The sequence below is a fragment of the Gallinula chloropus genome, assembly GCF_964237585.1.
Source record: "Gallinula chloropus genome assembly, chromosome: 2".
Lineage (NCBI taxonomy): Eukaryota > Metazoa > Chordata > Aves > Gruiformes > Rallidae > Gallinula > Gallinula chloropus.
In genome coordinates this window covers 89668074-89694040 of record NC_140086.1, presented here as the reverse complement: position 1 = coordinate 89694040, position 25967 = coordinate 89668074, and the positions used below count along the sequence as shown (strand labels likewise).

The 25967-nt window shown below is 53.8% G+C and overlaps 2 protein-coding genes across 2 annotated transcripts in view; one reads left to right on the top strand and one right to left on the bottom strand.

The window, feature by feature from the left end:
- Positions 1 to 4808: 4808 nt before the first annotated feature.
- Positions 4809 to 6603, top strand: FOXC1 (forkhead box C1; the record flags this gene model as incomplete). Its single annotated transcript, XM_084260342.1, has 1 exon — positions 4809 to 6603. One exon carries the CDS (start codon positions 4809 to 4811, stop codon positions 6519 to 6521), a length of 1713 nt encoding a protein of 570 aa, XP_084116468.1. The 3' UTR covers positions 6522 to 6603.
- A 12576-nt stretch (positions 6604 to 19179) lies between these two features.
- The window catches only part of GMDS (GDP-mannose 4,6-dehydratase), a 428530-nt gene continuing 421742 nt past the window's right edge, over positions 19180 to 25967 (bottom strand). Inside the window, exons 10-11 of the mRNA XM_084260584.1 lie at positions 19821 to 19889; positions 19180 to 19306 (exon numbers count right to left, since the gene is read on the bottom strand). Coding sequence (XP_084116710.1) covers positions 19244 to 19306; positions 19821 to 19889 — 132 coding nt within the window. The 3' untranslated portion in view covers positions 19180 to 19243. The remainder of the gene's footprint in view (positions 19307 to 19820; positions 19890 to 25967) is intronic.

Below are 25967 nucleotides of genomic sequence, written 5' to 3'. Positions count from 1 at the left end.
TAAATGAAATGCAAAATTCTCTTTCAGATAGCGAACGTGAAATTAAGGTGTTTCTCTTGTGAATTGCACGAAGCCGATGACCGCCGCCACATTTAATGCAGAGGATAATTTATTTCTCATTCAAGAACGAGAGCCTAAAAGATGCCAGAGGGAGCGGAGCGCTCATTTTCGTATTAAGTTGTGTTATTTATGTTTCAAGATAAAAGACGCCCTGGATTGGAAAACTACCTCCGCTTATTTATGGAATTGTTAACCCTCGTTAATAAAATAACAATCACGCCTGTTTGCTTAACTGAGTGCCACGCAAACAGACCTTGCATTATTTAGAGCTCGGCTTAATTGCACAGGCTGGGATGGCAGCGGTGCTGGCTCGCAAGGGCGCGAGGGAGGGATGGTTGTCACTCATGTCCAGCGGCGATAAACCGGTGGGGTGGGGGGCGGATTTTAGGGACTGTAGATTTTTCTACTGGTGAAGCACAGATTTGATACGATCGCTTCCCTCCCTGCCCCCCGAAAGGATGTCAGCGATTTTCTCCCGCGGTGTCGCCCGCTGTTTAAAGAACATGGAAAGCTGCATCCTGAGATGCAAAGAGCCGGGCTGGGTGGCTGGTTTCGGAGGTACAGGGACATTGCTGTGATGTCGGAGCCAAAAGAAAGAGAGAGAAGCGAAGCTCTGACTACGTCTAAACATAAACAGCCCGGGGCTGGGTAGCAGTTCACCTCCAGGTCTTTGAGAGGAGACAAGAGGACATCCCACGGCGAGTTGCTTGGGTCCACCTGGGCTTTGCCCAGGTCAAATGGTAGCCCCTCCGCCTACCGCTCCCATGTCATCTTTCTTTCTGACATCTCCGTAAATAAGGCTGCAAATGACCACACACGCGAAGCCTCGGAGGGATTCAAGTAAAGCGCGGTTCCCCTGGCCCGGGGCTGCCCGTCGGGGCTCCCGTCCCGCCGCCGCCGCAGCCGCAGCCCCTTGAGCGGCTTCGGGGAGGAGGCTGGAGCGTCCGTGCCCGCTGCCCGGGGTGCCTACATGGGACGGGGGCGGAGATGGGGCACGGAGGCCACGGCTTCGTTCCTACGGCAGGCGCAGGCGGCGCGCCTCAGACGTGGCTTCTCCCATCCGGAGGCCACGCTGGATAACGCGGCTGAGGCAGGGCTCTGTCGTGCGACCGGGGGTGAAACCCAAGCGCCAAGGACCCTGTCTGGGTGGTATCCTCCCCCCGGGGAAGGGGAACTCATCCTCTTGCCTCCCTAAAACCGTTGTTTCTGCCCCCCGCACCCCTCCCAACAGGCGCGCACACAGCCCCCAAACCGCCCTGTGAAGCCTTCACAATGGTGACTTTTGTGCCTCGAGTAGAGAAACCAGAGTCCTGCTGGCTTGAGGTATGTAACTCAGCACACGAGTCGGTAATTGCGTCAGTTCGCAATTATAGAATCAGAGTGGCTCTTGCAAAATGTAGTAGATGCAAAATACAGAGGATTAATGCCCTCCCCCCCACCCCCCTTCCCTCGTGGCCGAAACTTCTCGGTGTTACTCCAGGCTCTGCTTGAGGAACAGCTTCCCTACCGTAAACACCGTCCAGATACAAAACGAAAAAGTCCGTGAAGGGTCCGGCTCCCGGAGCGGCTCGTCACGGCCGCTCATGGGAGCGAGCGGGAAGCCCCTGAAATTGTTTTTAACGGCAGGTAATACCGTGGGAAAACCGGATGACCTGGGCTGCATGGAGACGTGCTAAAATGCCCTTTTTCTTTTCTTCCCCCCCCCCCCTCTTTTTCTTTTTCTTTTTTTTTTTCCCTAAGCAATAAAGAATTTTTTTGAAAATATAAAGTGTTGGAACTGACATCTAGCCCGGTGCTTGCACATTTATTCATTCTGCCGTGGTGGGAGGAAAGGGAAAAACGTGTAATTAGGCAGGAGCAGGTGAAAGATTCCAGACGATGAAATACAACAGGCTAAACGGGATAATGTATTCAACATTAAAGGACTGACATTTATTACCAAAAGGAGACCCGTTATGCTTGAATATGAAAAGGAGCAGATATTAGGGTATATAAATTACCTCCTTCATATTACTTACATCTCATTTAAAATACATATTTTATTTTTATTTTTTTTTAATAACCGACGGACTGGTGTTTCAGGGGAAAAGCCATACCTGCTAAAATACCACCAAGCGAATGATGCGCCTTTAACACCCTCCGAAGACAACGATCCCCAAAGCAATCGATCACAGCAAAAAGTGAGGAAAGGGGGTTTGAAACCAGGGGAACCAAACGGCTTTTTGACGCATTTGTAGTGTCTCAGGGTGTGTAATTCATCTCACAAACACACACACGTCTTTCCCGTACATATTCCACCCCTTAAAATAGATATCAGCTCGTTCCTTTCCACCGATCTATTATTAACACTAATGAAGCTTCGGAGGTATAGGCTACGAAGGGCGCTGGGTTGGTCTTTGAATATCTGAAGTACTGGTAAAATACAGGGATGTTCCCATTTTTGTATATGAATTTCCCCGCGTTGAATGTACGAAAAGAACGTGTACTTTCCTAAGATGCAGCAGCAAATTAAAAGGAAGTCTTGAAAAATAACCAGCCAAGCCCTCATTCTCGGGTCCCTTTGAGTTCCCGTTGAAGTGTTATTCTGATTGGAGCCCAAATATTCTTTCAGACCCTTACACAAAGGCAACAGCGACGCAAATCAAATCTTCACAGCGGAACCGGTCAAACAGTTTAAGAAACGTTAATTTTATTATACTTTTTTTTTTTTAAACCTCTCCCCCCCCCTTTTCTTTTTCTTTCGACACACCTGACATAGCACGGAGTGAAGTCTGAAGCACGTTAGGAATACAAGCCTGCTCTCTCCGTCTCAAGTAAGCAAATAATAAATAAATAAAGCCAGGACCCGCCGCTCTCCGTATCACATCCCCCGAGGTATCTGTGACGATTACCCGGACGAGAGAGCTGAAGACCCCGCACCAAGAACCGCGGCCCCTGTTTACAAACAGCAGAGGCAGCCGGGCGCTTGCTTTGCAGACGGAGAGAGGGAAGCCCTTGGTGACCGATTAATACAGAAGGAGCTTTGGGAGGACTCAAAACCTTGTCAGCCGGAGGAATGCGATTTCTTCGGAAGCCTTTGGTCAGGCAGGCAGCTGGCTGCGGGCAGGCAGGGTGGTGCTGCCGGGGCTGGGGCATCCCACCCTCCGCACACACATACTCATACCCCCCACACTCCGTACGCACGCACACACACACACACACGCTCTTTCCCCTCCGTCCCCGCGGGCCTGGGGAGTGGAAGGCAGCCGGGGTGAGGCAGAGCCTCCCGGCTGGGGAGGGCAGGGAGCGAGCCGGCACACGGGCGCGGAGCCTGCGCGCCGACACGGGCGGCAGCCCGGAGGGAAGGGAAGGAGGGGGTCCGACCGGAGCGTGCGGAGGGAAGAGACGAACGAGGGGAGGGGGGAAGACGAAAAAGGAGGAAAAAAACACAAAAGGAGTGTGGGGGAAACACGCGTGGCAGAGCGCGGGGGGCGCGCCCGTGTCGGAAGAGCCCGGGGGGGGCACACACATATATGTGCACATATGTACACGCGCGTCGCCGCAGGCGTGCCCGCCGCGCGTGTGCCCGGGGAGCGTGTGCGGGGGTGACCGCGGTGGTGAGGACGCGTGGGTGGGTGGGTGCGTGGGAAGGATGGGTGGCGCGGGGCTGCAGGGCTCCCGCGGGTCGGCGCGCAAATTCCGCGGGCGCGGGAGGGTCCCCGCGGGTGCGCAGCGGCCCGCGCGAGCCCGGGGGCTCCGCCACGCTCCAGGCATCCGCGTGTGACGGCGAGCGTGTGTGGCCGGTCCCCGAGAGCTGCAGCTCCCAGGGCTGCTGCGGGGAGGGCGGTGGAGGGGTTTTTTTTCCTCCTTTTTTTTTTTTTTGCTCTCTCTTTTTTTTTTTTCCCTCCTCATTCAGAGCCCCGGGTGTCTCCCGGCCCTCATTGGCCGCTCGGGCTCGGGAGGGGCGGAGCTGAGCTGCCTGCAAAAGGAGGAAAAGAGAAAAAAAAAAAAAAAGAGAGAGGAAAAAAAAAAAAAAAGGGAGACCGAGAGAGGAGAGGGAGGGAAAAAAAAAGGAGAAAACTGTAAGTGCGTAAAAAAGTTCTCGCCGTGGTGACGGATGCTCAAAAGTTCAGGAGTTTTTCCGATGCTTCCCAAAGCAGCCTGCGACTGAAAAAGAGACTGAAAAAAAGCGAGAGGGAGAGAGAGAGGGAGACTTTGCACTGGGAGATCGGGAAGGTGGATTTTTTTCTTCTGCTCGCTTAAAAAAAGCCAACAAAACACATCCCTCTACTTTTGTCCCTCCTTTGCAGACAACTTGTTGCAGATCCCCGTGGAACAAGGAACTGGGAGCGTGGGAGCCTCCTTGCAAAGGTTTTATTTTCTTAATACTCTTTCTGCGTTTGGAAGTTGCTTTCTCCGCTGCGATTACTTTTTTTTCCCCTCCCCCGTTTTCTTTTTAAAACATTTTTCTCCCTTTTTCACCCCCCTCCCCTTTTTTCCCCTTTTTTGTGATTTTTGCTTTTTTTTTTCCCCTCCGCGTGGAGCGCGGGAGCTTGCCGGTGGGCTTTCCTGGGCGAAGAAGAGGAGACTTTCGGCGCTGCCGTCGTTATTCTTCCTCCCTTTTTTCCGCGCTCCGCCGGGGGGGTGGGGGGGTGGGGGTTGCCCGTCCGCCCGGTCCAGCTCGGTCCGCGGAGCGGCGGAGGGGTGGAGGGGGAAGGGACGCGCTGTTTGGTCCGGCGGGGAGGGTGGGGGAAAGCTGACGGGAGGACATGCAGGCTCGCTACTCCGTGTCCAGTCCCAACTCCCTGGGAGTGGTGCCGTACCTCGGCGGAGAACAGAGCTACTACCGCGCCGCCGCGGCGGCGGCCGGCGGGGGCTACACGGCCATGCCGGCCCCGATGAGCATGTACTCCCACCCGGCCCACGAGCAGTACCCGGCCGGCATGGCCCGCGCCTACGGGCCCTACACGCCGCCGCCGCAGCCCAAGGATATGGTGAAGCCGCCCTACAGCTACATCGCCCTCATCACCATGGCCATCCAGAACGCGCCCGATAAGAAGATCACCTTGAACGGGATCTACCAGTTCATCATGGAGCGGTTCCCTTTCTACCGGGACAACAAGCAGGGCTGGCAGAACAGCATCCGCCACAACCTCTCCCTCAACGAGTGCTTCGTCAAGGTGCCCCGCGACGACAAGAAGCCCGGCAAGGGCAGCTACTGGACCCTCGACCCCGACTCCTACAACATGTTCGAGAACGGCAGCTTCCTCCGCCGCCGCCGCCGCTTCAAGAAGAAGGACGCCGTCAAGGACAAGGAGGAGAAGGACCGCCTGCACCTCAAGGACCATGCCCCGTCGCGCCCGCCGCCGCCCGCCGCCGCCGAGCCCGAGGGCGGCCCCGCCGGGGGCAGCGCCGCGCCACCGCCGCCGCCCGTCCGCATCCAGGACATCAAGACGGAGAACGGCACGGCCTCGCCGCCGCAGGCCGTGTCCCCCCCCGGCGCCGCGCCGCCGCTCGGCGCCGTGCCCAAGATCGAGAGCCCCGACAGCAGCAGCAGCCTGTCCAGCGGCGGCAGCCCCCGCAGCACCCTCCCTTCCAGCCGCTCCCTCAGCCTGGAGGCCCCCGAGCCCCCGCCGCCGCCCCCACCGCCGCCCCCGCCGCCGCCCCACCACCACGGCCCGGGCTTCAGCGTGGACAACATCATGACCTCGCTGCGAGGCTCGCCGCAGGCCGCCGCCGAACTGGGCGCCGGCCTCCTGGCCCCCGCCGCCGCCGCCCCGCGCACCGGCATCCCGCCCGCCCTCTCTCTCGGCGGCTACTCGCCGGGTCACAGCTCCGTTTACGGCTCGCCCTGCGGCCAGGCGGCCGCCGGCGCCGCCGCCGGCACCTACCACTGCAACATGCAGGCCATGAGCCTCTACGCGGCCGCGGGCGGCGCAGACCGACCCGGCCACCTGCCCGCCGCCTCCGCCAGCCCCGCCGAGGACCCGCTGCCCGACTACGCCATGCCCGGCGGCGGCGGCGGCGGCGGGACGGGGGGCGGTGGCGGCGGCGGCGGCGGGGCGCTGGGGCACGGCGGGCTGGGCGGCGCGGCGGGCGGCCACCAGGAGGGGCACCACCCGCACCCGCACCCGCACCAGGGCCGCCTGGCCTCCTGGTACCTCAACCAGGCGGCGGCGGCGGCGGCGGCGGCGGCGGCGGCGGCGGGGGAGCTGGGCCCGCTGGCGGGCGCGGCGGGCTACGCGGGGCCGCAGCAGGGCTTCGCCGCCGCCCCGCGGGAGGTCTTCGAGGCGCCGCGGCTGGGCCTCAGCGCCTCACCGGGCGGCGGCGGCGGCGGCGGCGGGGGCGGCGGGGCGGGGGGCGGCGGCGGCGGCGGTGGTGGCGGGGCGGGGGGCGGCGGCAGCTGTCAGATGGCCTTCCCCGGCAGCCAGCCGCTCTACCGCACCTCCGGGGCCTTCGTCTACGACTGCGGCAAGTTCTGAGCGCGCCCCGCCGCGGGGACTCCGCGGGGACTCCGCGCAGCACCGCACCGCCGGCCCCCGCCGCGCCCGCGGAGGGGAGCGAGCGCACGCGAAAAGCTTTTGTACAGAGACAGCCCCAAAGCATGTCTTGGTTTGTTAAAGGACAGTGTTACTCCAATAACACGTAAGTTTTTTGGGTTTTTTTTTTAATTGCTTTGAGAAATACTTCCCCCCCCCCCCCTTCCTCCCCTCCATTCCCGTCTCTTCCCCATCCCTTAAGGTATTGTCATGCCCCGTGTTTAAAAGGGGGCGAAAAGTCCAGCGTAGAGTGCCAGCTTCTCCCCCCTCCCTCCTTCCTCTTTTAAAGGACTTGTTTTAAAATGTAAATTGCGACATAGTAATTTATTTTTAATTTGTAGTTGGATGTTGTGGACCAAACGCCAGAAAGTGTTTCCCCCTTCCCTGAAAAGTGACGTTAAAATTGACTGAAACGCTGATTTTTTCACTATATATAAAAAGGGAAACTGTATTAATCTTATTCTATCAATATTTTTCCTTTTTTTTTGTTGAAAATATTCTGAAGGTATTGCATTGTTTGTTTATTAATAAATTACCATTCAGTTGGAATGATCCTTTACACGTCTGTATATTTTAATATTTGCATATAGAGAGCGAGGGAAAGAGAGGGAAAAGGGATTTCATAACTAACTTTTGTCGCTGGAACAGCTCGTTCCCCTCCGCGCAAATTCCAAAGACCATTTAGGAACTGCCAGGTCGAAAAAAAAAAATCCCTTTTCAGTCTCTTCTGCAATATGTTCCACTTAGTCAGCTCGTAGGGGGGAAAAAAAAAGTTTAAAAAAAAATTGCTTTCCCATGGCAGCTCTGAGTTGGCAAATAAACAAACACGTTTTCTTAGCAATTAATGGGCAAGACCTGGAAACATTTGACCATACGCGGTAGTATGACAACATTACGGCTTTTTTAAATCGTACGCCTCTGTTGAGGTGGTATGAAGAGGTAACTCCGAGGTAGAAGAAGTGAGTGCGCTAGGTTCCTGCCCTTGTGCAACTGTGTGTGTATATATATCGAGCTTTCGATCTCTCTGTGTGTATTGCAAATGTATATTTATATATAGGATTTACATATGTACCTATTTCTAAAGAAGGATTACGTATTTATTTATAGCTTCCAACGCGCTTTGCATACGTTTTTGAACTCCGGAGTGTACAGTAGGTGCCAGCTATTCTGTAGTGTGTGTATTCCTAAATGTACCGTGAGCATAGAAATCACCGCTTCGTAGAATTGATAGCGATGCGCGTAATCGCACCCGTGATGCCGCTTCTGTAATACGTAGCTTTAAAGCATTATTTTACCTCAGAAAAAAATTATATAGTTGGATTAAAGGGTGCTTGTACGGTCTACCCTTACAGCTCTGTAACTGCTTTACTCCCGTCCTTTAGGGACATTGCTAGTGCCCTAACTGCTCGGACTAAAATGATTTTATAATTAGTTGGTGTGGTAGAATTTTTCCTATATAATTGTCTGGGCAAGGGGTGTGTGTGTGGGGAAGTTGTGCCCTTACCTCCCTTCCTTTATCCTTAAATCGGAAAACAAACAAACAAACAAATTATTACCGGGGTAGTAAATGAGCGCTGCACAGACTGACAGATCAGGAATCTCACCTTCTGGACAATTTGCAATTAAGAACCTACGGGCGATGGGCATCACCTTCCCCCTCTGTAAATAACCACCAACATGCAATAAATTCATTACAGTTAAAAGAATCTGCCTTGTCAGTCAGACTTGGGAAGAAGATTATTTGATTACAGGTATTTAAGGCCTAAAGTTTGCTTTCAAGATAATATAGTTTCCTATCAGTATCTCTTATCTAAAGGCAACACTTAGCAGTAATTGCTGTTGCATTGTTAAGGGTTACATTGTAAATAAATACAAAGGTATTTACGGTTAAACCTTATTACCTCTCCTTGGAGCTGCGCTTCCCCTCCAAAGCGACATCTAACATTCAGAAAAACACCTTCAGCAGATCGAATGAACCGGGGCGGGGGTTTGGGGTCATTTTATATAGCGCGTTGGCTTAAAATATGTTCATAGCATAGCCTTTGCTTTTTTTTTTTTGTTAGTTCTATTTTGTGCTAGTACCTCTGCAGAGCCTACCGGCCTGGTTTTATTATTATTTTTTTTATTTATTTTTTAAATATTTATTTGTTTGCTTAGTTGGGTGAAACTCTAACGCTTCGTTGTGCGGTTACGGTAAAGCTGAAGCGAAAGACGAGCCAAGCCGAACGCGTTGACTCCGGGGCCACGGTTTATCCGTGGCTCCCCGTTTTTCACCAGTAAAAGCGAAATAAAAAATGTTACTTCGCTCCCGGTCGGCCTCACCTTTTGCTCCCCACCGTCCCTGCCCTGGTCCCGGGCGGGGGGCAGCTGAGATGGCTCCCTCCTCCCCTTCCGTTGTGACTGGGCTTGCCGGGCCAGGGGCACGGCAGGGCTTTCGCCGCCCCCCTCCTTCGCTCCCCCTCCTTGGAAAGGGGAGCCCCGGCGGCGGTGGCAGCTCCCTCTGCCCCCGGCAGCTGGGTCTGCCGGCGAGGTGGCTGCATGGCAAAGCCATTCCCGCTGCCCCACGCCCGGTTTTTAAAATAAAATTAAAGATTAAAGAACGGGGAGGGTAGAGAGGCGATTGCATGTACCGTTCGCCTGTTATTTTTGTTGCGATCAGGCGCCGGCTTTCCTGTATTTTGGGTTTTTCTCGGCCGTCTCCAGCGGTAGGGGTTTTGTGTCGAAAATAAACAGGAGGGAAGCGGAGCTAGCTCGGCTTGTTTAACCGCTCGTTGCATTGTCAGTGGTGCTGCTCGATTAAGGGAGCTGGGGCGGGGGGGGGAGCCTGTGCCGAGCTCGATCAAGTGCCGTCTGTAATTACTGCTAATGCCCCGGTCGCCCCGGGGCGGCCCGCTGCCCTCCGCGTCCCCGGCACCGCGGGGCGGCAGCGCAACTTGCGCTCCCCGCGGCCCTCGTTGCAAAAGGTGCGGGTGGAAGGGGCCGGAGGGCAGCTCACCCCCAGTCAGGGAGGGGGAGAAGGGAAATATCCCGCTCGGTCGCCAGGTAGGTCGTGCCGAGATCCTCTGTCCCCGGAGGGGATCTCTTTCCTGGAGTGACGTGCGTGGTCGCGGCGGAGGTCGCCCCCCGGTTCTCAGTGCGACGGGCTGGGCTGGCTCACCGCACACGCGCGATTCGCCGTGGGTTTCAGTCGTTAAAAATCAAAATTATTTTAATTTTTTTTTTTCCTTTCCCCCACCCGCACAGAAATTGTTCATAACGAAAATAACGTCAGCGGTGCAGAGGGTCCCACTGCCAGGCAGTGAGGCGTGCGGGCTTGGCAGCGGGGGGCCGGCCGGTTCTCCCGCCGCGCAGGCCGGTGCCGCGGGGGTCCCTGCGCCGAGGTGGGCCGGCTGCTCCGCGTTCCGTCGGGCCGGGGCCTCTGGCATGACACGTTGCTGCTTCTGCTGCTGCTGGCAGGGGGAAAGGCCCAGCGGGTTTGGTAGAAACCTTACCGGGCTGGGGCAGAGCAGCGGGGAGGGCGCGGAGCCGGGCGTCCGCCTGCGGGCAGCGCTCCCGCCTATGAGGCACGGGCTGCGGGCAGCGGGGCCAGCGCGGGGACCCCGTCAACTCTTGTGCTTCTTCTCTGCCCCCCTCCCTCTCCCCCACTCCCCCTCCCCCATCCTTGTAAGCAGGAGGCAAACCCGAGTGTCCCTTCTGACCTGTGATTGTCTCCCAGCAGAACTGGGCCTGACCTGAACGCCAAAAGAGATGGAGGTCCGACCCTGGGCGGAGGTGGGCGCGGGACGTGCGCCTGAAAGGTGACGCAGCTGAAAGGTGCCTCCGTAAGGCCTCTGCATCTTTGGTGGCAGCCCGTACAGCGAGCGGGGACGCTCGGCCCCAGCCTTGCCTGCAGAGCCGTCCATTAGGTGCCAGGTTAGCACGGCGCTTTGTGTTGTATTTTTAGCTCAAACTGATTTTTTTTTTTTCCCCCCCAAAAAAACCCTATTGCTTTGCTTTTCGTTTAGGAAAAAAAGAAAACCCCAAACCCCAAAGTCAACACTTTTCTTTTGTTGTTGCTGTTAATTAATTCGAGGGCCCGTTCCGTTCAGCGGGGTCTGGTAGCTTCCCACTCGTGTTTGCTCATCTGTGACTTAAACTGAAGAAAACGCGGGGAAGACGAATACTGTCCCCTCGCAATTTCCTCTTACAGAGAGTCCATTCTGTGTTCTGCAAAGGCCGCAACAGAAAATAGCAGGAGAAGTGCGTGCAAACAGTTGGGAGGACACGGGTTAAACCCCCTTCCTTACCTCCACGGGCCAGGTCAGAGGGGGAACACGGCGAGGCTGTGCTATGGATGGGAACGTTACAGGAATGTTTCCAAACGGGCGTTTTACGGTACCTGGGGCCCTCTCTTGGGAGCCCCGGAGTTCGGGAAAGGCGCTTCGGGGTTACCACGGGGGTCTTTTTATAGTCGGGTTTCATTTCGTGACGCTATTGGTAACCCCCGGGGGGGTCGCTTCGTATTGACACCCCACCCCTCCCGAGAGTATTCCGGCAGCAGGCTGCCCTGGCCTCCCCCCACCCCCCCCCCAAATACGCTCATTAGAGTGGGGTGAGCTCGAAGGCCTCGCCCTGGGCTCTGGGGGGGCTTCCCTTGCGCGTCGCGGGTGAGTTGCGGAAGGCGCGCGCGGGAACGGGGCGGGCGCGCAAGGCCCCGGCGCCCGGCGGGATAAAGGTGAGCGCGAGGTTTGACAGCGCGCGCGCGCGCGGCCTCGCGTTACGTCGTGGCGATTGCGTAGGCAAACGCGTGCAGCGCCGAGGGGCGCACATGGCCGCGCGGAGCCCCGGCGGGGAGGGGAGCGCAGGAGCGGGGCCCCGCCACCCGCTTCCCGACACCGCACGTCTCGGCGGGAACCGCTAATCGGAGCTTCACTTTCAATCAGCGCCGCTTGTAACTTAAACCCCGCAGCGAGCCGGGCCGTACCCCGTCCTCCCCAACCTCCCCCCCTCCCGGTTCCGTGGGCCGGGCGCATTCCCTAAATGCTCCCGTATTTCAAGATGCGAGGGTGCGGGGAATTTTCCTTTGGGAGGGGGTATTTTGGACCTACGGCGGCGGGCAGGGGTAGCTGTTGCGCCGTCGGGGTGCCCGGGCCTGAGCCGTCGCTGCGCGGGGGCTCAGGTAGCGCGCAGCGTCAGTGGCGGACACAGGTTTGCGCGGCTCCGCGTCGAAGTAGCGGGCCTAAAGTGTGGCGTAAGGGGGATGCTCGGCTCTCCCAGGGGACACGCATGGGTGTCAGCATGCCGGCACCTCGCACGCAAGCTCACGGGCTGGGAGGATCCCACTTACCTTTCCCGTGTGGGTCGGTTGTGGGGTTTGGATTTTTGTTTTTCCTTTTTTTCATTTTGCTTTTCCCTCTTTTTTTTTTTTTTTCCCCTTCCCTTCCTTTCCCTTCCCCTTCTGCCTCGCCTCCCCGGCGGCTCGCCCGTGTTGCGAAGCCGCCCCGAAGGTGGTGCGGTGCGGTGCGGCGCGGCGGTGAACGTAGCCCTCCTGGTTTAATTACGCCGGGGCTCATAAAGCCGTTCGCTTCTTTCCAAAGTAATAAACAAACGTCGCGTTAGGTCAAGATTGATGGTGTCCATGCAATAAAAACGGGCCAGGTCAGGAAGGAATAAAATTCAATCAGAGCTCGCGGAATCATTTTTCAGGGGACAGAAAGACAGAAAAGGAGACGGGGGTCAAGGGAGACGATGTCGCCATTCACAACACACCACCCGGGAGGGAGGAGGGCGAGGGTTAACGAGCGATTGTTTTTTATCAAGCGGAGCCTAATTGAACGAAACAATAGCCGCAGCGGCGGGGGAGGGCCGGCTCCTTGCGCCGAGGAGCCTCTGCGGGGCAGGGCTGCGTCCCCGCACCCTGGCTCTGCGTAGCGCCACCACGGCGGGCACCGGGGGAAACCCCTCACAGCCGTGCTGCTGACCCCAAAAAAACCTTTACACACGCACCCCCGGCAACTGGCGGGTCTCCTTGACCCAGCTCAGGTAGCTGGCAGCGGTAGCAAACGGCCGTGTGCGAGGGGAGGAGCGCAGGACCCCCTCATTGCTCAAGAAGGAGCCCTAAAAGGACTGCTCGGATGGCCGGAGAAGCAAGTCCCAGCTCTCCCGAGGGTCACTCCGGCTAGTCGGGCAGGAGGAAGGGCCTTCGGTGGCTCTTGGCAGCTAACCCCTCTCTCTCCTATTCGACCTAATTTGGTGGGAACGCTGCTGGCGTCCCGAGGCTTGGGAAGCGGCTGCGGCGGTGATGGGCGCCGGCCCCGCTCTGCGGGAGGGTGCGCGGGCGCGACGGAGCGGGGCCGTCGGGGGTCCGCGGCGTGCAGGGAGACGGTGGCACAGCCCCGCAGGCTCCGAGGGGCTCCTTGTCGTCGGGACCCGGCCTCGCTCGCTTCGCCAGCCCGTTGGAGCTTCGTGCTGCGTGGGCCGGGGTCGCAGCCGGAAAACGCCTCCTCCCTCCCGTGGCAGGGTGTTTTGAGGCTGTGTGGATGTGGGGGTGTGCGGTGCGTGTGGTTTCTCTCTCACTCCCCGAGCAAACGCGTCAGTTGCGTGCACCTCCGCGACTTCCCAGGCCCATAACCTTGCGCCTTGCTCGGTATGAGTGTGCGGCAAAATCCTAGCTATTGGAAAGGGAGGGAAGGCGGCCCGGGCTACCGGTGAGATCTCACAAGTTCTCCGGCTGAGTGGGAATTGGGTGGTCGGCGATTTTTTTGCCCCCTAAGTAAACACAGCTTGAAACGACTTGGGTGGGCAGAAGGGAACAATTTGTGAGCCAGAGAGCAAGTGAGCTGGGCAGGCAGCCGAGCAGCGACTTACCTGCTGGGTACTTTCACCTGACCTTTAGGTGTCAGGGGGATTGGTCGCACAGTGTATTACCCCAAATTCAGGTCAGCTGCTTCAGGCTGCGTTCAGCAGAATTAAAACAACAACAATGAAACCCCCAAAGTGGAATCCTCCATCCTTTCCAGCCCTCATCACCTCTAGGGAGAATGCAGGAAAACCAACACATTTAGAACCATTAACTCTTAAAATAGCTGAATTTCCTTCAGTAGAAAAAACGCAAATTATTACACTCGTGAGTTCAGAATATTTATATATTATTTGCATCGATGAATAAACAGGTCACGTCGCTACCACCGTCGTCCCTCGGAAGGCAAGCGCTCGGTTTAGAAGAAACGCCATAGCCATGTCCATGTCGTGTCGCCCCCCCGTCCCCCCTCCCCGTTCCTGGAATTTATTTACTTGCCAGGACATTCAAAAAGCGGCCTGGTTTAATTTTTTTTTTTAAATAAATATTTGAAATAAGGAAAAAGAGGAATGTTTTCCATTGAACGATAATGTAAAAGTACTGATAATATCGTCCGAAGCAGAAGAGAATTGTTTAAACACTGTCGGTGCTTGCGAGATTGCCCAGTATAAATACATTCGCGCTGCCCTTTTGATGCGGGTTTCTACTGGGACACTTTTTCTGTGCCTGTGTGTCTCTCCCCGCTCCCATTACGGGGAATGGGGTCTGCAGACGCAAGCTAGCGGAGGGGCATTTCATCCTGCCAAGCCACCGCGCCCTGGGACGGGAAAGGGGGTAGTTTGGGGGTGGGGTGGGGTGGGGGGGTGTCTCCGCTGCGGGCTGCACGACGGGGCGTACGGCGCAGGCAGCGGGCAGGAGCGGAGGGGGAAGCTGCTCACCGCTTTTCCTTAGCGAGGATTTATGGAAGCGCTTGCGGCCAGCTCTTCTAACCTCGCCTCGCGAAGACGGGATGGATTTAAAACGAATAACGAATTGCAGAAAAATTACGGTTTTCTCCCGACGCCGTTCCCCGCCCCCCAAGCGCTCCGCCTGGGGGGGTGGTGGGACTGGGGAAACGGAGCGGGGAGGGGGTGACGGAGCGCGGAATGAACCGGTGCGAGCTCATTAACAAAGCAAAGGTTGCAATTAGCGTCTGCTGCTGCTGCGAAGCGGCCTCTCCCGCGCCCGCCTCCCCTAGCCCCCATCACCAAATAATTGCAAAGTATCTGTTGATGTTTTTCTTCCACCCGTCAAAACGTTGGAGCTCTGCCTGCTCCAGCGCTCCTTTCTGCGTTTGTTGTGTCTGGAGACAATGCTCCGCCAGAGAAGTATCAGAGGTGAAGGGGGGTCACACGGGGAGGCAAGGAGCGCGGCCCTGCGAGACGTCTGGGGGCCTCCCCTCTCCTCCCACCCCTGCAAACCTGCCGCCCAGAGGCGAAGGGGAGGGCGGGCCTGGAGCCGCGACCCCCGGCCCCGGTCCCCCTCTCCCTACGCTGCCCGGGGGCAGCCCTGTGCCTGCCTGCCTTCCCGGCCAGGCGAGGAGGAGAGGGAAGAGGATGTGACCCTCATGTCCGCTCTGTGTGCAAGGGGCCAGGGGGGGAAGGCGCGGGGGAAGACGACTCCTCCGTTCCCCCAAGTTAACACTTCAATTTTGTTTTTCTAAATACCCTTCCAGCAGCTCGTCCGTCCCCGTGCGCGACCGAGTTGGCCGCGGAGCCGTTTCCCACCACCTACCTACCCACCCCGGCGTGTGCGTGCCCGACCGGCGGGTCTGTTGCCTCCCCCTCCCCTTCCCCTTAAGCCCCCTTTACTTTTACCCTTCAGGCTGACGCTGTGAGCAGGACGTGTATTTTTAGATGGCGCTGGCGGTTTTGCTCCGCGACCCCGAGGAAACCCCCGTCGCTTTGTCTCGCCGGCCTTCCGCGCCGGGGAGGAGGGCGGCGGGCGGGCCGGCTGTGCCGCCGGCGGGCCCTGGGGCCGGGCCGACCCCCGCCCCGGCCCCCTTGCAGGGGTGGCAGGGGCTTATGCTTCTTGGGGTGGGGGGTGGGGGGGCGATCCCACCGCGGGCCTCCGCCGGACAGCCCGCTCCCTGCGCGGAGTTTTGCAGCCCACGGTCGGGCAGTGGGGCCCGAGCGCCCCGAAAGGCCTCGGGAGAGGGGAATTATATTTTTTTTTCTTAAAAAAAAAAAAAAAGAAAAGAAAAGCAGCTTTCGTGGCAGTTTTACCTTTGGCAGTACTGACTCCGGGGGATGGGCAGCGGCCCGCACGGCGGAGGCGAGGGGCTGAGTTACGGCTGCGAGATGTGGGGCGGCGGCAGCGGCGCTGACAGGCGGCGGGCGCAGGGGAGCCAGCCCAGCCTCAGCTGCCCGTAACTCCCGGCGCTGCGGAGCACGGAGCCGCAGGCAGGGCCAGGCCGGCTCTCTTGAGCGAGCCCCGACCCTCCGCAACCCGCTGGGCAGGAGCTCGGCCCTCGCTCCTCTTCCCGACGGGGCGCACACCCGGGCAGCTCCCGCCACGCAGCGCTGCCGTTACTTATTCCGCTTCTCCCCATAGTAGCGGCGCAGGGGTGTCCCTCTCCGCTTCCTACGACGCGGTGGGACAGGCTGCTCGAGGCAGGTCCCTCGGCAGGCTCCTGGGTCTGCGCTTCCCTTCCCGGCCCTTTGCAGACAGGGAGACCGACGGCACACCGGTCCCGGGGGTCGCCGGCCTTCCCTTACCGGTGCTACCGGGCCGAGCCGGGGAGCAAAAGCAAAGCCCACCTTGGCGTTCGCGGCCTCCGCTGCCGGCTGGACGCTGATGATCGGCACGGGAACAGGCTGGGGGCACGCTCGGTTGTTTGGAGCTGCCCTTTAAAATTAACGCAGCTGTAATGACCCCGAGTGAGACGTGACGCGGGTAGAGAGAGGGGCGATGCGTCGTACCTGAGCGCACGGAACGCTCGGCGTACAGGCTCATCAACCTAGAGCACTGGCTGCAGGCACAGGTATTACGTCCCGCAATCGCCCCCTGATTTTTTTCCCTTTTCTTATTTTTAAATTTAAGTTTTATTTAAATTTATTTCGTTTTCAGTAAGTGATTCCGCGGTCACTGAAGGAGCGGTACTTCAGGAGGAATTCGGGCAGGAAGGTGGTGGTGAGGGAACCGAAGAGCAGTTCGGACTTTGGCCAAATTGTTAACAGTAGAGGGGCAGTGCTGGGGCGCACGTTTTGTCCCGTCGGTAGCAAAGCCGTTTATTTATTTATTTTTCCCAAAAGAAGCAGAAAGGCAACCAGCACAAAGTCAGCGCCGAGGGACCCTTTTGGTCCTTCCTTGGTTTTTTGCCTTTCCACTCCATTCCCCGTTCGCTCCCCCTCCTCCCCGCCTCCCCCCAATATAGAGAGCGACAACGGAGAATAAAAAAATGCTTCTCTTGAATGCGCCACAGTTAGAGACGCCAAAGGGGAAAAGAAAAAAAGCAATAACCGAGGTCGAAGGAAAACTGGCAGCGTATGTAAATGTTCCCAGCCCTCTGCGGAGATGTGTGAACTCATACTCGGATGTACTAGCAAGCCTCGCAGTGAATCATGGGGAGCAAAAAAAGAAAGTTCCCAGCAATACAGAAACACCTTGTCATAGGAGCGCTTTAATACTGTTTTTTAAAATTATTATTATTGTTTTGTTTTATTTTATTCCATACGCCACCAGAGATCCGCCGCCTGCAGCCTGTGAGCGCTTGTCCGAGAGGCAGCAGAGGGGACAGCCCTCGGTGCGGATCTCGCCCAGGGGGTGGAGGGGGCACCTCTGGGCACGGGGGGAGCCCCTCGGCCGTGGGGGTGCGCGGCGGCAGGCGGGGTGGGGGGGTTGAAACTCATGCAAAGGACGCTGGCGCAAGGGGAGTGGGTGGGCTTATTGTTATTTTACTCTTTAAAAAAAATCCCAAAAAGGGCGGTGTCGTGCCCATACTCCTGGGACACCCTCCCCCCCCCCCCCCCCGAAATCTCTGTATCAATTTAACCACGAGTGGGGATTGCGGGGGGTGGTGGTGAGTGGTAATGCGTGCGTGACCCCGCGTCCTCCCCACCCGCCCCTGCCCCGCTCGGTGTTAGTTTGTGCGGGATGAGCCGCGGAGACCTTGCGTGGTGGGGGGCTGGAGCGCCTCACACGCGTGGGACGCTGCTTGGGGTGAGCGCAACAGGGACCTCTCTCCCTCAGGTTACACACGGGTCCCGCACCTCCCACCGCCATCCTGTGAGGTGAGTGCACCTGTAGGATGGGATCCCAAACAGCGCCCGGGCTCCCGCCTTCCTCTTTCCCCCGGTGCTGGGTGGGTGGGGAGAAAACCCGAGCAGCCCCAGAGGAAGCGGCTGCTCCGGCTGCCCGGCGTTCCCTCCGCGCCCCTCCGTTCCCGGCGCCGCGGCCACCGCCGACTGCTCGCACATTTTCCACCGCACCTCTGGCAAATGCCGCCTTTGACTCCGGGAGCACAAAGAGCCCTCTCTCTCTCTCGCTCTCCTTTCCCTCCCTCTCTCTCTCTCCGGCATCCCGGTTCCTCGTAGGCTGCTCCCGAGCCCCGTCCCGTCTTCCCCCATCACGAAAACGCTCCGGAGCGCCGCTGCCTCCAGCTCCGAGCTCAGCATCTCTCCCCCGTTCTCTTCCCCCCTTCCCCCCAAAGCTTCCCTTTTAACAGGGGTTCTGCTCCCCCAATACAAAGTATACCCCCCCCCCCCAAAGGGTGCGCTCCGAGAAGGCGTATCTCGCCCATTCGCTCATTTTCGAGGCGTAACGCTCGAAGTGATGGGAGTAACTGGTGGGTGGAAGAGTCTAAAACCAACGGGAAATGTATGGGCTCGACGACCTCTGGATAACCCGGGTACCTTGGCACGAAAAGTGCAAAAATATTTACTCACCTTGAAGTTCTTCTTTTTTTTTTTAAGCATTTTTATTTATTTTGTTTTTATTTCTTAAGTCGTCTTGTGAGATGGTTCAAGCTCCCGTCAGAGGTCTAATTATAGTAAGCAGGAAGAGAATGGAAGTGGAATGGGTTGATTCGAGGAGGGATGGGGGGGAGGGATGGCGGAGGGGGCACAAAAACTGAAACACCCTAAAACCCCCCAGATTAGGATGGTGCTGGACAAAAAGGCTTTCTGTGACTCACGCACACTCTGAAATCGAAGATCTGAAAAACGCTTCCAAGCTCCCCTCTGACTGGCTTGAAAGCGATTCCAGCAATTAGGAATTAATTCGGCATGGTCAAAAGGCGATTTCACTGCAAGTTAGATCAAGTTATCCAAACTTTTTACAGAGTTCAAGTGGTGGAAATGGGCCGCTGGGGTGGAGGTAAGGCTGCAGGAAAGAAAAACAAGGAGTGTTCAGGAAAGGCAGAAGAGGGGAAGCAGTAGAGCGAGGGCTGCAGGGGCGGCGAGCCCATGCTAGTGCCAGAGCTTTGCTGCTGTCCTTGCTGGAGGAGAGGGGAGGTTGGGGGTGGAGGGCACTTTTGTTTTTCAAGTGGGAGAAAGTACTAAAAATGCGACGGAGGTCCTAGGTGATGGAGAGATGAGTGTTAATTAAAAAAAAGGAAATCAGTGGTCTTGCTGGCTGGCCAGCACTTCAGGTGCAGTACTGGGGGGTGTAATCGCTCCCCAGTTAAGAGCAGAAGGCAGAGTCAGCCCAGGGATGATGTGAGGGGCAAGAGGCACTGGGAGGGTGTTTTGGGAGAATAAACCCGCCTTTTATGCACAGGCAGGCCAGCAATAAAACCATCACAGGGAGGGGCGGCCATCCACCCCAGCCCTGGCAGCTCATGGCAGTGCTGGCTGTGGGGTTCACCCCCAGCATGGGTCCTGCAGTGCCTGCTGGTCCCAGCCAGGGCTCAGGCGTTGGGGTTGTTCCTCATGAGCTCCACGTCGGCGTCCACCATCTCCCTCACCAGCTCCTGCAAGGAGGAAGAGAAGCAGATGAGCACCTTGGCACAGGGGATGAATGGGCAGCACATTGAGAGTGCCCTATAGCACAACACATCCCCCCACCCAGCAGCCCCACGCAACAGGACAAAGAGGGGATGGGGTTTTGCTGGGTTCTTCCTGCAGCAGACCTGGCTCCAGCCCTGGCCTCACCTCTGTCATAGGAGCATCTGGACACTCTTTAAAGCAGCTTGTTGGAGTCACAGCCTGCGTCTCCCTGCTGGCACCCCAGCCCAAGCGCCTGCTCTTTTCCAAAATGTTGACACCTGCCTGGCCCTTTCCAGGGTGTGTGGCAGAGCCATCAGGGAGGGATGGGTTGAGCTGCTAAGGTCCATGCTGTCTTCAAAACAAGAGCTGCAGCCTGGGGGTTGGTGTGTCACCAAAAATGGGATTTCCCAGTGAGTCTGATCCCCCCCCACCTCCTGTGGACTGCTTTTAGGACATGAATACCCTGCAGGCACAAAGCATGCCAGAAAGGCTACTCACATCAAACGTGACTCTCGGCTTCCAGTTCAGCTTCTGTCGAGCTTTGGTACAGTCTCCTTGCAGAAAATCCTGCAGAAAAGAAGAGGAAGGCGCTGTGAGAAGCGTTCACCTTCCCCACCTCGATGGCCTCCCCATTGCTCACGCTCCCCCCGCCAGCTGAGCCCAGCCGGAGCTACTGTTGGACTCTTCGGAGGATGAAATATTTCTCTTTTAAGATGCAATTTTAATGGAAGCTCCTGTGCCTAGAGATCACCAGGAGGCAGCATCCTTTCACCAGGCTATTTCAGACTGAAAGAGTTATTCCTTGTTGTTGTGTGCGAGTGGGGTTTGAGCTCCAGCCTCACGGTTGCATAATGGAGAACGTTTTGTAAGAAGTTGTCATATGTCTTAGTCATGCTATTGAATGGGCTGTTTCGAATTCTTTTCCCCCCATTTGTTTAAATAATGTAAAGCACAGAGCAAACACAACAACTAGACTTTCTCGGATGAGAATGTGATCACAGACAGATGATGATGAAAGCCTGTTATGAATATGGGTAACCACATGCAGCAGTAGTAAACATCCCACTTTTGCATGCCTACATCTTTCTTTCCTAGAGTATTTTGGGTATCCACATGGAAAGAAATATATAAATATCTCACAAATGAAAACAAATTATCTTGAAAGCATTGCAGAAACCAAGACTTTGGTCATATTTGTTCTACTGTTCATGTCTTCCTAAAAATGCTACCGCACCAAAACAATCCCACAACCAGTCATCAAAGAGAACAAATATAAAAGCTCCTTTGACTGCATCCCTAGTTGAATGAAAAAACCTGACTGAATCTCCCTTATAAATTTGAGTATTGTATTTAAATAGTCAGCTTTCCCCAACTGTATGTGTTGATTTAATAAAATGTATCATGTCTCCTCACGAGCTGTGTTTCTCTGTAGCAGGAAATACTAAAATCACATCTGTCCAGGTTTAAAGAAAACCAAACCAACCCAGCTTTGTCACAGAGCAAGAAAACTGAGGCTGAATTCTGCCCTTGTGTTTTGACTTTTTGGTGGTAACACAGCAGGCTTCCCAGAAAAATGTGTGGACTGTGTTTCTTCTCCCTCTTCTACTCTCTGGCCAGCAGTGGAGCTAAGGAGCATTTTCTGGCTGTATGGTTTGTTTTTTTTTTTTTAAATCCATACTGCCACACGCTACAGTTTTCAGATGCTCTTTTTTGCGCACGTGCGGTTCAGGTCACGTTAACTTCCAAAATCACCTCATCCTGTGCAGTAAAATGTAGGAAATTCGTCTCCATAATTGTGCTCCAGAAAGCTAGACAGTTCACTTCCAGGAGTGGAGGAAATCCACCAAAGGAAATATTGTACCGAAGGAGGGGGGATGTGGAACAAGCACGTCTGCCCAGACGATTCCAGGCAGCGTTTTTACTAGCTCAGCCTTTAGGCACAAAACATTGCAGCCTGCCATCAGGAAGGAGCAAAGGGATGGATCAGAACAAAATGATATGAAAATAATAATAAAAAAAAATAAAATTCTGCGATTTCCTTAAATTAGCCTAAATGATTTCCTACTGCAGGCCTGTAATGGGTTTTTAGAAACTGCAGCAGGCATTCGGGGCCAAGTCATGTAAAACCGCATCAGCTCGAGGGATCCCCTGGAGGGTCGTGTGAATATGGATTGCAAAATCTGGTTTGAAACGGGAAAGACTCCCACTAGCTTTGATAAAATTTGGATCAGGCCCTAATGTGCTCGCGGAGGTATGCCTTTTATCTGGAGTTCGGTTTAATTTACATTACATACGCGTGTGTATGTATGTGCCTGGAAACAAGGAAATCCTTCTTAGACCAGTAATCTTGGTATAAAAACAACTGCCTTTTATTCAGTCCTAATTTCAGCTATTAGCTAGAAGTGAAGTGTTTTAATACCTCCTAGTTTTAAGTCATAAAAGCCGTATTGTAAAACATAGAGTTTTATTTTTATAAATGCCATGCAAGTAATAATTTTACACCCACAATCTTTTTATCAAAAAGATCCTTTGAAACCGAGCCTATCTAGGATACTGACCTGCCTTTTGAAAAAAATAATAATGAAAATAAAAGGACTGAAAAGAACAGAATGAATTGCCATTGCCTGCTGTATGTAGCTGCATTCTGCTTTTGAGCAGCTTGGGAGCAGTCTTTTAACTCCCTTGGACAAATGTTTTTTGTTAGAACAGTTTATCTAAAAAGATACTTTACCTAATTCCAGCCCTTCATTCAAAAACACAAACACTCAGCTGCTGAACTGGACAAAATTCTGTCGGGGGGAGTTTGCTGATGAGTAAAATTGAAGTTATTTTCAGTGCTGGATTATATATAGAGATAACACAAACAACTGGTGTCTTAAATCCATTTAGTTATATTAAAAAAAAAGTATTTTTCCTTCGAAAGTTCACATGCTTTAACAATGATGCAGTAAAGGTATTGTGGCATAATCCGTGAGCATAATAACAAAAAAAAAAAAAAAAGGAGAAAAGAAGATTTAATATATATGATAATACAAAATCCCCAGCTGACTTAGGTTAAAAGATTTTAAGTGGCTCTCCTGAAGAAGTTCGTGTACTTTGGAGAAACACTACTTTGTAGTTAGGTTTACTTGGAAGTAGCATTATGGACAAAATGTCTCCCAGGTATTTCTGAAAGGTTCTCTCAGAGAAGTGACTGGGTACAGAGGTGAAATGGAACAGCAATATTAGCACCATGTTTATGTGTGAATTCGTTTTGATAGTGTTGTTCTTAGTCAAAGTTTCAACACTGGATGGGAACGATGACTGGAACACAGCTATTCCTGATTAGAGGATTGTATTGCAGTCGTGTTTCCTGTATTTTTCTACAAGTAGCTCATAATATGAAAACAATAAGGTAATTACAATAAAATAAGAATATGTAAAAGCCTTCCTCATGGAACAGAATGACTGCTTGTTTATATTACTCAGAGTCTTTCACTGAAACCAGAGATGATCCTGTCAGGCTTCCAAAAGGGAAAAAAAACCCCTCACCAAAACACAAAAACCCCACAACCAAAACCCCTCTGGCATTCCGATCATTCAGATGTATTGATTTTATATCAGTGTCAGGGCTGGAAGTATAAACAGATCAGAAAGCAAAGAAAGAAGAGGTGAGGTTCCACAGGAGAAAACTTGGGTTTTTTTTTTTTTAAATTTATTTTTAAATTGGTTTTTTTTTGAGTGGAGTATGATGGGAGGATATTCTTGAATAATAGCTGCTGCTGAACACAACCTGCCCATTATCCCTGTTCCTGATGGAAGGGCACCTGATGAAATGACACCACTTCAGGTTTTGTATTCCTGCAGGATAACTTCCCTTCTGTGGTGCTGTGCTTTACCTACTGACAGGAAAACAAAGCCCTCTGACTCTGTGAAAACCCTGAGGATTTAGATGCTGAGCTGAGAGTTTGCAAACCTGAAAACACCGATTAAGGCTTTATGTTGTTTTTACGGTACTTAGATCACAAACACAAAATTAAACCTTTGCTTTTACTTACCTATTTTGGGAGGAACAAGCCCTCACTCTCCATGCAAATACAGTTAATGTAAGTGAATAGTAATGACAAGTTTTACCTGCAAGCTAAGAGTTGGAAACAACATCCGTGTAAATATTTAAATGGCAAGATGATTGAAAAGACAACAGTCAAATTCTTTGTTGCCAATTTAATATGAGAGTAAACTTTCCTATGGTTTCATAGGCATCTTGCTGTCATAAGACCATCTCTCAGATAAATCAATGGGTTTGTCCAATGTGAGGTTTTCTTGTTTGTCTTTTCAGTAAATGAGGCTGCCTAACTGGGTAGAAAATACCCCATTATTACTAAATCCAGTTTTACGATGGTTCAGCTTTATTGTCCAAACGCACAGAAGCGACTATACACAGATAAACAGAAATTCATCCTGCAGCACGGTAAGGCGTTTTCAAATTTGGTTTTAAAACCACAAGACAAAAATGTAAAATATTTTAATGTAAATATCACATTTCCCAGGCTCTTGTTCTGCGTGTCATCGCGACTCCTATTTTGACTCTCGCAGTGATTGATCTGGTTTCACTGTGCAATGTATCACTGTCTCATTCAATTAACTTTAACTGAAAATTTAAAGCCCCGAGACAATGTGAGAAAGAGGAGATAGCATGGCCTGAAAGAAGGCCAAGGCTTCCTCTTTTCACTAAAGCTCAGCCGACTCCCTTTAAAATGTGCCTTGGCCGAAGCCAGCGCAGAGCGCCAGCTTTTGTTACACCAGAATAAACCAGAGATGGAGTCCTCAGTACAGCACCTGTGATGGAATCGCGCCCAGCTCCGCTCGCTGCAGCAGAGACAAGGCTCTACCTCTAAAAATAAACAGACTCGATCTAAGTGCACAACAGTTTTACTGCATCTGAAAAGCGGCCAGGGTTACGCTCACAACCAGCGCGGCCGCTTGGAAGATGATTTGTTACATCAGAGTTCCCACGAGTAAGGAGCACAGCCCCAGCTCCGTGGAGGCTCTGGCTTGCGTGTTTAGTCTCGCACTCTTCTGCTCCAGAGGCTTTGTCAGGAAGGGTTTCAAGAGTCTAGGGGCCAAAGTTTCCCGCAAAACAAAACAAAACAAGTTTTGTTTTCCTTATTTCCTTCGTAAAACCATCACCTTTCAGCGTTAACTCATCTCGTTAAAGAAGGCATTAAAAGTCAATGTTAGCTTGCAGATCGGCATTTTCACCGCTGCATCTCAGTAATGTATGTGCCAAAGTTTATCTTGTAAACCAGTCCTGTGTGCTTTTTGGAGCATTTTTCACAGCAGTTCCTAATGGGTGTTCATGTAGCACACCTCAGCAGTAACGTCAGCCCCACAGGTATATCTGGCTACCTGCTGCAGCCCATCACTCTGAGAATAGTCTTGTTAAAGTGTTGTTGCAAATAGTTGGGAGGCTGCACACACCGCTCCCTAGGCAGCAGTTCTTCTACCGTGACCCTTATACTCTGTTCCGTGGTGTCCTCCCACACTGTGTTGTCCCCCACCAGGCCCAAGGACATTGTGTTTTATCTCTGATTCAACACCGGAGAGCAGTTTCTGGCACTTCAGTCAAGCTATTCCCTGCCCACTCCATAAGGTCTCGCTAAATCAGAGCTGTAGAGCCTGTAGAAGTGCACCTTACCAGTACAAAATTCAATGCAGGGTTCAGCTAAGCTCAGCTCAGCCCCAGAAAGAGCCACGTCAATAAGCTCTGCATCTGCTCTACTCTGCTGCTCTGTGCTTATGGAGGTCCACGAGCAGAGAGCACTGGCTCCACGTCTTTGCAAAGCACAGTGTTTGTTCTAATATCTATAGTAACAGGGAAAAAACAGTATAATTATAAAGCAAGAGACTCCTATCTCCACAGTAAATATGAGGAGACTGAAGATAAAACATGTCAAGGAGCAAAACCCAAGCCTAGCAAGGAGCACAGCAAACATCTTCAGGAATTTAAGAAGAGCTGTAACGTGTCGCTCGGTTTTCATTTTTTCTTTCCACTGTTCTTAGAAAAGCAAAGTTGTGGAGCAGTTAGGGTACCAAGGGAATAGAAGAATGCCAGTGAATTTGGTTCCTGATCTAAATTTGTTTTAATGCAGCATGAACAGGCTGCTTTCCACTCCTGGGTCAGCAGTCTTTTGCAGAAAGACAGCATTGTTTGCAAAGAACCACAGGAAAAAGGCAAAAGGCAAAAGCAACGAATAGGCTGAAACTCACGTACAACAAAATACCATTTAAAATAAGAGGCATAATGTTTTTTTCTCCTTCCATGTTTTCCTGTGCAAATCCACCTCCCTGTTCAGAAAGCTCAGTTTTTTGCTACAGCCACGCTGAGGGGGTAGGAGAGGTGGGAAGAATGACTTGAGGAAAGGGCTGATTCTTCACGGCAGTGCTGAGCCCCTGCACATCTGATGGACCTTGGCAGGCTGCGAGGCATCTTTAGGATAAGGTCTTATCTCGGGACTCCACTGTACTCCAGCAACAAGGCGTCAACACAAGCCGCAAGGGTCAATAAAACCTAAGCAGAGCCTTCACTTTTCCACCAGGAACCAGGGGCGTTAGAACAGCGGTATTATCTTATCAGTTTGATAATCTTTAATTTGACCAGCTTCC